Raw genomic sequence first — 11,311 nt, 5'->3', positions numbered from 1 at the left:
GTCTCCCTTATTTATTCATTATTTTAAAATTGAAAATAAAATGTTTCATTGCCTATTTTGGTTTGTGTTTTGTTTATTCAATAGAGGGTGCTTATTGAATATGGAGCTGAATCTCAGCAGTGTTTTTTTGCATTGAAAATGAATTTGACATTGGAGATTTTCATCTAAAATTCCATTGGTAATCTAATATATATTAGTAGCCGGTCACACTTTAAAAGATTTACAACTTATAAAGGTTTAATGAAGCATATATAAACATTATATGAAGCCCACTTATACTATATACAGTAGGGTGGTATAATAGGTCCTTGCATCTGGCACTTAGCTAAATGTGACATAAGCGTCCCCAATTTAGAGCTGGCAGTGACATACATTTTTGCCCAAAAATGGGCAGATTATGACATAATTTTATTTAAACCAGAATATCTCAACCATTTATTCGATGAAAATGGTAATACATTTAAGCTTGGCGTAATTGGATGGCTTCCACTATGTAGAGTTTAAACGACCATAACATACAAATACCAATATGGCAATATGGCTACCCCGTAGGTAGGCTAAATACAGAGCGACCGAGTGGATGGAGGCTGGAGCTGAGGGTGGGACAACCAACAAATATTACTCTCATAGCCAGTGATCATGTCACACTGTTTAACTATGGTGGAGTGTCACAACTCGGCTGCTTTTAAGCCTGATCATGTGATGGATGTTTTGCATACATGTGAACCAGCTCACCGTCACCTGACTACGCTGTTCGCCTTAGAGTGCCCTGTCTGAACTAACACAAGCTTCATATACTCTAAGTACATAAGTATGAAGCTAGTGTAAGCACATGAAACCATTTGTTTATGACAAAATGAAGGACACATTTGATGTATTTTTTCAGGCTAAATTGACATGATTTGCGCACTGACTGAGCTTTGGAATATGACATTCATGAACAAAAACATGAACAATTATTTTTTTTGTAGTGCCCTTAGCACTCTTGTAATGTCAAGAGTGTAATTCCTATCCATGTCTATATTGTTATAAGTTCTCCACTGTCAGGAATGCCATGGTTTATAATTATAGTCCACATAGTAGGCAGATTAAATTGGGCCAAATTTGCCATGAAACACTATCAAGAACATGTTTTGGGGTGAGTAAACACATATTTCATGCATATCAAACAAAAGGAATGCATGCCTTGACGATATCAAGACGTTTCCATTCCATCGAGCAACCATCAACCATTGACAAACTCTTCACAACTGTTGACCCTCAATCCAGTTACTCCTGTTATCTTTATCTCATATGAAATCCTTTTACTTCCTTTCCCTGTCCTGAAATGGTTGTGAAAATGCTGACCTTGATTTACAAACAGGCATTAAAAAATGGCACAGGTGCTTGCTTCAGAAAGAACGCTTTTTTGATGTAGATATGCCTGCTCCACCAATGGTTTCTGTGGGAATGGGATGCATGTCTGGTTAAATACTATGAATACAGTCTTCAACAGCATCCAATACCAATAATACAAACACTTCAATGGTGCTCTTTTACTTTTAGTCCCTGCACAGTGAAAAACGTGATTTCCAGCATTTTTGTTTAAATTTAAGCATCACTATAACAAATTAACATCACCCAAGTGTGAAAAATTAGGGTGCTGACATTTTTTCAGTATTCTTCATCTAAAAGTGCAGCCCTGTCTCATAGCCATAAATATACAAACGTTCAGCAAACCTAGCAATAAAACACCATGTTGGCACTGTACTCCCATAGCATACACAGGAACATATCTAAAATTTCTTTCTTGCATATTTACAGCTGTTGAGTTCTAGATTCTAAGTGCTAGATATGTAAATATAGTTACAATTGAATGGGAAATACTATTTGTTAATACAGTAAGGTTGATAAGAAATTGTCTCTTACTAGCTCGTGGTAGCTTTGATGCCTAATGAAAAGTGACCTTTATGGAACTGTTGGTGCCAACATGGCATCCTTTTATTACTGTCATAGTGAACATAGTTTTTCAAACTCTTTCAAATATATGGCTTTCCCTGTCTACTCTCATGGTGCATTTGAGTGCTGTCAGAAATTCCAAAATATGAATTTCCAGCAGTTTTTGGGACTCCCATCTAAGGATCATCCAAATCATACTTAGTTTTGGAGGCAAGCCAGCAGAGGGATGCAGGGCGGTATGGCCATCAATCATCAACCACACACAGCGGTCACACTGTCATGACTACTATCTAACCAGCCATCAACTACAGCACCAGGCACACGTTCACAACGTCTCTCAAGTTAATGACTGATCACAATTACTGTACACACACACACGCATGCACACAGTTAATGAGTTAATAAATAACACCACTCCTCTTCCTACACATCATGAACAATGTGGCCAGAGTTAATAACCTGTTAACACTCCACTAATGCCTCATTAGAAACTAACCATGTTAATGAGTGAACATGATCACACATAAACATTAACTCACACCTACTTTACATTTCTCATCTAACCATTATTAGAGACACACACACGCGCACGCGCACACGCACACGCACACGCACACGCACACGCACACACACACACACACACACACACACACACACACACACACGGGGGGGGGGGGGGGGGGGCGCTTAGTGGTGTAGCACACTAATGCGCTTACCACGTAATCGCAAGGTTCCTGGTTCGATTCTGACCCTTGACCTATCTTGCATGTCATCCCTCCTCTCTCTCCTGTCAATCTCTACTGTCTCTATCCCAATAAAGTAGAAATGCCCTAAAAACATATTTTTAAAAAACAAACACACATACACAAACTTGCAGAATATCAACACAATTACTTCTATAAATGCACACTAACACACCCTAGATACAGTAGGTCAAGAATTGCATAACATGTCCTACATGCAAAGCTTTCCTGAAAAACTATTTGCATCCACTATTAAGAAGTATTTTGCATTTGACTTCAGGAACTTGTGGATACAGGTATGACACAGCTCTGTGTGGGTGTTAAGATATATTTCCCATAGAGATTCATTGATATCTGTAGATACAGTATGTGTCACATTGATACTGTATGGACTTTGTTCACTGTGCCCCGATTTCAAACAGATATGACAGTTTTCAGATGGACTTTGGGCTGTGTCTGGCCCAGTGCCTGTGTGTGTGTGTGTGTGTGTGTGTCTGGCCCAACTCCTCTGTGTGTGTGTCTGGCCCAGCGCCTCTGTGTGTGTCTGGCCCACTGCTGCTCCCTAGAGCAGGGGGAGAGGATCAGAGCCACTGACTCACTGACTCAAGACCACCATCTCTATTTGACAGAGATGATGCAGCCTAACTCTACACCATGAGTAGTGCACATTCAAGGGAAAACTCTGTTTAGGTGCAGTGCAGTGCTGTCAACCGTTGGCTTACACGTTTGGATTCTCAAGGCATCTCTCTTTTGAGAGCTGTATGCTATCATGTTTACAAGCTGTTTCAGTGATGCCTCTTTGTCCTCTTCAACCAACCTTGCTTCTTTCCTCTCCTACACAGTTCTCAATTGTTTAAACCATTTGTATGAAAGAGTTCACATGCCCACCACAATAAAATACATAAACACAACAGTAACAATTTTAGCAAAACAGTTTCACACAAAATGCAAATATTAAGCACCTTTTTCTTGCAATCATTTTAGTGTTGACAAACCAAACTGAATTATTTCCTTACAGCATATAGCTACAGTATGTCTCCCATTATAGTGAACCTACTCAATACATATAAACTCTCATTGCTCAACGGTTCAACTGAAAATCAATTGCATTTTTTGTTGTTGTAACTACTTGCTTGGTTTCAAATGTGTTCAAGCAGTCGAGAAAAGGGTTAGAAAACCTGTGTTCATATTGTGTCTCATTTACGAATATTTGAATGTGGGTCTATGTGTGTGAAACTGTGTAAACTGTGTGTGTGTGTGTGTGTGTGTGTGTGTGTGTGTGTGTGTGTGTGTGTGTGTGTGTGTGTGTGTGTGTGTGTGAATGTGTGTGTATGTGTCCGTGAGTGTGTGTGTGTGTGTGTCTGTGCCTGTGTATGTGTGATCTGCTTCTTCAGAGTTTCCATAAAGTGCCGTCTCTGACATATTCGTCTCTGACATATTCCAAACGACATTCAAGATATTCCAAATATTTCCCTAATGAAGGTTGGCAAATATTCCGTCAGGGCTCCCTTATAAACAAAACATGGCAGAAGCACCTATTCATGTCCTCCAGGAACGCCGCAGACATCGCCAGCATTCCTAAGAGTGTTCCGATGGGGAAGGGTCACTAGCCTGAGGTAGAAACAACAACGTAACCACCACACCCTCCCTGCAGGTCACTACAATAACCATAACATTGCCACCCTACCCCCAGGGCCCTCCACTATCCCTAAATATTCAAGAGGACAACACTGTGATCAGACTCTAATGGGCATGTTGTCGACATAACATTTCTGGGAAAGATCATTATCAAATGAGATGGATTATTGCCTAAAGGTCACATTTACTATCAAACAAGTTTTTAGTAAAATAATGTTCGGAAATGTTATCTAAATATGTCTCAAAAGAATTTCAAGAATACCAGACTATAGTTATTTGGAAAATGTTCAGTATATTTTGTCAGATCCAGCAAGTGTTTGCTCAGCCATTTGGTATCACACATAGCAATAATTCTAAGACAACTCTTCTCTGACCTCTATCACAAAAAACTCCACCCTGGCAACCACCCCTGTGTCACTGTGCAGGTGTGTGTGTGTGTGTGTGTGTGTGTGTGTGTGTGTGTGTGTGTGTGTGTGTGTGTGTGTGTGTGTGTGTGTGTGTGTGTGTGTGTGTGTATGTGTGTAATGGGTGGAAGGTTTATGCAACTGTTGTTTAGTCATGTTTTACAGCGCTATTCACAGGGCTTGACCCTACCACTCATACTCAGCAAATATATGAACAGAGAGGGAGAGGACCGGAGGTAATTACATTAATGAAAGTGGAAATGTTTTTGTGTGCACTAATGACATGACTAGGTAGAATACATCAATTGGTTTGTGCCTGAATTAGTGGATCTCACTCATTATTCTCAAACAGAAGCCAAGGGCTGTCTGAAGTGTCAAAGAACATGAGATGCATAAATACATCCCCTAAGGCTCGGCAGGTTAATCATTACACACACCACTCACAGACACACCACACAACACACCGCACACACACACACACACACACACACACACACACACACACACACACACACACACACACACACACACACACACACACACACACACACACACACACACACACTTCCTTTGAAAGAGGCGTTGTCTATAAAAACTACACCCAACCGCAGAGGAGAGAGAGGAAGCAGAGACAGCAAGAAGCAGTCTCACTCAGATCGCGCACAGTTCAGAACCAAGCTCACACACACACACACACACACACACACACACACACACACTCCTGGGACATGAACACCTTCATCCTCTCCTCTCTCCTGTGTTTGGGTAAGTCTGAATTTGCAGATATGATTATGTCGACAGTTTATTCTGGGATACGCTTAAAAAAGGTTTGAATTGTTCTGAACAGTTGGGTGAAGTTGGAGCAATAGGGATAGGGATGGTGGATGGAAGGGAGAGGGATGGTGGATGGAGGGGAGAGGGAGATTAGACGCCAGAAGGATATGCAGGTAGGTCTGAGAGGGGGAGAAATGTCACAACCTGTAAAGACTTGTCAGAGACTCGCTGTGTGAAATAAACTCATGCTCATTTAGATCATGGTAGAATATTCTGTTTTTTAACAGAATATGTCCGACAGCTATCTAATAGAGGTCTTTGACTACCCATCTAACTGTGAAATTGGGTTGTACAGTAGTCTGGTTGTCGACTTTATCAAGACATAATTGAGGAGGTCTGGTTGAAAAATCTTGAATTGCAGTGTTGTAATTGTAGTTTGGGTGTTGAGTCTGGGTCTGATTGATGTGATGTGGTTGTAATTTGCGGTGCTCTGGTTCTAATTGGTGTGGTCTGGTTGTAGTTTGCAGTGCTCTGGTTCCCATTGGTGTGGTCTGGTTGTAGTTTGCAGCGCTCTGATTGTTGTGGTCTGGTGATAGTTTGCAGTGCTCTGTGTCTGATTGAGGTTCCTGGTTGTAGTTTGTAGTGCTCTGTGTGTGATTGAGGTCCCTGCTTGTAGTTTGCAGTGCTCTGTGTGTGATTGAGGTTTGTGGTTGTAGTTTGCAGTGTCCTAGGTGTCCTGGGATCAGCGGTCACATTCTCCTCTGGGCTGAGCCGTGTGCCGGGGGTGACATACTCGGGAGAGGGGCTTCAGAGTTCTCTAGGCGAGGATGAGGAGCTGGAACTGGACGAAGACCTCTCAGGAGGAGAAGTTCCAGACAACTCACACCATGGTAACTGAACAACTAGCTTTTGGTGTGCTCAAGTGCTCCTGGGAACATCCCACTGCGATGTTTCCACATTGCTGATGTATAATATATCTAATTTCTCTTATAAGGAGCTGTAGTTCTGTATCATAACCCTAGCCCTAGCTTAATTTTTTTCAACCACAAACCTAATGCTTCATGTTTCCTCAAACTAAATTCAGCCCACAACCTGATCTCTAACCCTCTCAAGCTGGATCTCCAACCCCCGTATCAAACTTTAACACTAACCCCAGACGTATCTCAAACCCTATCCTTGAATCTCATGTTGTCTCACACACAATTCTAACCACCTGTCATTTCCTCCTATAGTGCTCCGCCTCAGTAAAGAGGAGAGAGGGAGGAAGAAGAAAGGCAAAGGCAAAAGGAAGAACAAGAACAAGAGTAAAAGCACCACGGCATTCATGCCTGAGCACACTTACCAGACAGGCGGACACACGTCTGGCCTCACAGCCGGGGACACGCCCCTCACATCAGCTGATGTCACAGAAGACCCCTGCACCACGTCTCACCAGGGCTACTGCATCCATGGACACTGCAAGTACATGGAGGACCTGAGGGAGCCTGTGTGTGTGTAAGTACAACACAGATCTGTGTGTGTGTGTGTGTGTGTGTGTGTATGTGTGAAAAACACATTTGAAAAATGTCGATCTATGAAAGGCCATGGGATGTGAGCTAATGACAAATTGTTTGTTTGATTCAATCATTGATTGGTTGACTGACTGATTGCCTAATTGACTGGCTGCTGTTTCCCCAGCTGTCTGAAGGGTTTTGACGGGGAACGCTGTGGCATCCAGCTGCTGGAGACAAGGAACGAGGAGGAGGAGCGCAGCAGTGCAGAGATGGTCCAGACTGTCCTGGTGGTCCTCGCTGTGGTGCTGTCAACCATCAGCTGCTCCGCCATCCTGCTCATGGCCTGTGCTCAGTAAGTAGGCCTGAACGCACATCAACACACCATAACACTACAACCCAACACCACCTAACCCTCTGAACACTAACGCACATCAACACACCATAACACACACAACCCAGCACCACCTGACCCTCTGGAACACTAACGCACATCAACACACCATAACACACGCAACCCAACACCACCTAACCCTCTGAACACTAACGCATCATAACACACACTACCCAACACCACCTGACCCTCTGAACACACATCAGCACATCATAACGCTACAACCCAACCCAATTTAGTTAAATAATGCAATTATTATTGAGGGGGACAATTTCGCCTACTTCTAACATTGGGGAGGGGGAGACCATGTCTAACTTAACACAACACAACACCTTAAGAACATTACCTTTCTACTCAAGACTTGTGCTCAATGAGTAGGCCATAACACTCATTAAACACCCTGACATACAGTGCCCTGCATAAGTAATCAGACAGTGAAACATTTTTTCTTCTTCTGGCTCTATACTCCAAAAGTTTGGATTTGAAATCACGCATTAGTACATATTGATTTTAATGACAACCATTTTTATACATACTGTAGTCCCCCTATTTCAGGGCACCAAAAGTAATGGGACAATTGGCTTGACAGGTGTTTCTGGTAAGTCAGGTGTGTTTTATCATATCATTTGTGCAGGCATAACAGAGCTGTCAATGCCTAGTATTGATTTTAGGCTTTGTATTTGGAGCGTAGAGGCAAAAGAAGAGAAAATGCCTTACTGTCCCATTACTTACGCATGGCACTGTATCCTGATAACACACCTACACACACTCCTACCGCTCATGATCAAGTGAAAACGCGCCTAAAGTATACAACTCAAGGTATCTTCATATTTCTACACACAAGTACAAATTGTATTAGTGGGCATATTCTCGCCAAGGCTTGTATGAATTGCACATACTGTACTTTAAACCAAAGCATATGTAAAAACTAGCTCATTTCAATACCCTGTAGTATGTAGGGGTATTCAATTAGAACTGAAACTGATTTAGGTGGCTTTCATACCTAGTTAGTTTGGAGTGTTTTTTCCGAACCTCAGTGCATTTACCACGTTAGTTTGATTGAGCCCATACTGTCATGGTTTACCATAGTAGGATCAACAAGTTGCACTCCAGACCACATATAGCTCCATTCCTCATCAATCAGTAACCACATCATGTCATTAACTACTCCTGTCTGAATGTGCAACAAAGTCAATAGTCCAGGTCAAATCAAAGATGATAAATAGCAACAGAATGGAATGATTTTATTGCTCAGATAGGCATAGTGCTAAAATAGTCTGTATACAAGTTGTGTGGTTCAAAATCTATTATAAACTTTGGTCTGTTGAACTCTAACAACATGTAGTCATCTACTTCATCTACCCTCTAATGAAATGGTCCTCTTATAACTAATGTTAACCCTCAAGCTACCAACATGTTTCCAGACCCCAAAATATTTTTCTATCATAATCATTTATAACAACAGAAAAAAAGTTTTTCAATTTACACACATTGATAGTTTAGAAGATAACACAAACAGCGAAGGGAGTGAAACAGACCCAAAATGGGGTCCAATGGCCCTAAATAGGGCCCAAGATTTCACATGCCCCAAATGTGTAAAATCACATGAAAACAATTTGTATGACACAGGCAGTGCCCTGACAAGTTATACATGCCAAAATGTTAATCAAGACCTGCCTTAGGCTGAATTGGGCGAATTGTGTTTTCGTTTTTTTCTCTCACGCATAACATTTGTAATTTTCTGAATACCAAATTAAAACTTGACACCAAATAAAATGATATATATAAACATTTTTACACCCTCAAAGTACCATCTGGGGTCTGGTCTAGTTTTAGGGTAAAAAATTATACTACTATAATATAATGTATTTGTTTTTTTAGTCTTATGGTATGACCTTATTTAGATTATGAAACACAAAGCATGTTTACAATATATTTGTCACAAAATGCTGACCTAACCCCCCAACAGAGCCACATAGGAGAATATTGGAGGCAATTTGATCCTCCTATGGCTGGCTGGGCATCATATTGTTTCATAGTATGCTCATACTGTATATTCTATTCTAGCTATGCTGATACAGTTTACCCCTTCAACAACCTACTATTTGGTCTATGTGTTGCTAACAACAATTGTCATCAAAAATAAGTGTCAAGCAATGTTATCTAGGTACAATATGATGTTTCTGTTATTAAGTGGGGTAATGTTTGCTTATCTTAAATTAAATAAATTCTCAATTGAAACTACGTCATGTTGCAGTTTTGGACTTGAACGTCATATGATCTCTTTCAGTTACAGGACACATAAACACTTCCTGGCAGCTTACCTGGGCTCAAACACTGAGAAGGAGAAACTTCAGAAACCCACTAGTGACATCATGGTATGAGCTTCAATAGGTAAGCTATACTGTACCTCTCTCTATACTTCAAATGGAAAAGTAAACACTGTGAACTGTAAAATACGGTAAAGAATGCTGTACAAACATTATACTTCACATACACCCATGTGAGTATGATGAAAGAGTGCTTGAGAGAAGGGAAAGAAAGGGTTGAGGGGAAGGAGAGAGAGTAGACAGGATGGCTGTTGTTATTGAATGGAGTGAGCTTGTCGTTGCATCACATGAGGAGGTGTAGGAATGCACTACTCCTCTGGATTAGACTGGATTACTGAAGCAGTGTCTCTACTTGGTTCATCCTGACCTGGCACTGCAAAGATGCCCACGCTCAACACACACACACACACACACACACACACACACACACACACACACACACACACACACACACACACACACACACACACTGTAGCCCACATACAGAAATCCTAGCCTAAAGCCAAACAATGTGGCTATGCAGCATTCTTCTCATACTTGTCGGTCAATTATACAGTCGACTCCACCTTTAATGAATGCCTAAGAAGCAGTGGTTAGAGAACTTTGTGAGACTGTGAACCATATAGGCAATGTCCCAATACTCTGAAGACAATTCCTATCCTTCTATGTTTCCCTTTACTAGTCTACACTCCTCTACTACTGATGTTGTCTGGGCTGATTTTGGCTGATTTTGTATCCAAATATATTTCTTTAACTTGTCAAGTCCTGTCAGTTCAGTGGTCAGGAAGGGAAGGAGATGAGGCAAATGATTAAAAACTGTTGGGATGACGCTTTGACGGCCTGAAAAATAAAACAACTGAAGACCAAAAAGGCAAAAGGCAAAAAGAAACAAACTTCAGCCTAACCTCTGTGCCCCAACACAGCCAGAAAACAAGGCATAATAGTGATAGTGCCCTGCATAAGTTTTTTTTTTTTCTTCTTTTGGCTCTATACTCAGAAGGTTTGGATTTGAAATCAGACAGTTACTATTGGGTTGCGGTATAGATCTATAGATATATACAGAAATAAAGTTCACCTGCTCTCCTCTCCTCTTTCTCGTTCCCTAGAGCCAGATCTGACCTGAGCCTGGACAACTGACCCAGCGACAAATGTCCAGCGGCGTAGAACTGCAATGTTATTTATTTTATTGTAATTATTTATTGATAAATGCTTTTTTTGACTACTTGTTTAACCGTTATTGTGTTAGACATTTTTGGTCCGAAATGCTGAGCAGGAGGTCCATCTATGTACTTTAAGTTATTTATTTATTGCACTGCTGTACCTAGGTCACATTTTCTTCCTCTAAACTGTGGGAAAATTATCAAATTTTATCACTAATAAAGTCTCTCAGTGTTACAAAAAGGGTGTGCAGGCATTTGCTTGTGTGTGTGTGTGTGTCCTCAGTCTGGGCTGTGTGTTTACATACCCCGACCATCCACTCACACAAACACAGCACTGATATACCCAAACACAGAAGCAAAGTGGAGTGGAGAGGACGAAAATAACTATGATAAGAGAGGTCTTCAATGTGCACTGTGACATCACAAAGGAATGGCATGCA

General features: G+C 41.2%; 1 protein-coding gene across 1 annotated transcript; it reads left to right on the top strand.

The window, feature by feature from the left end:
• The first annotated feature begins 5,395 nt into the window (after positions 1-5,395).
• areg (amphiregulin) lies at positions 5,396-11,086 on the top strand. Its single transcript, XM_083672682.1, has 6 exons — positions 5,396-5,488; positions 6,214-6,387; positions 6,730-6,991; positions 7,175-7,342; positions 9,672-9,775; positions 10,818-11,086. The coding sequence occupies exons 1-5, from the start codon at positions 5,452-5,454 to the stop codon at positions 9,763-9,765; spliced, it is 735 nt and encodes a 244-aa protein (XP_083528808.1). The 5' UTR covers positions 5,396-5,451; the 3' UTR covers positions 9,766-9,775; positions 10,818-11,086.
• The last annotated feature ends 225 nt before the right edge of the window (positions 11,087-11,311 follow it).

The sequence above is a fragment of the Argentina silus genome (assembly GCF_951799395.1).
Source record: "Argentina silus genome assembly, chromosome: 7".
NCBI classification, from domain to species: Eukaryota; Metazoa; Chordata; class Actinopteri; order Argentiniformes; family Argentinidae; genus Argentina; species Argentina silus.
Note: the sequence above shows the minus strand (reverse complement) of the source record. Positions and strands in the feature narration are given on the sequence as shown.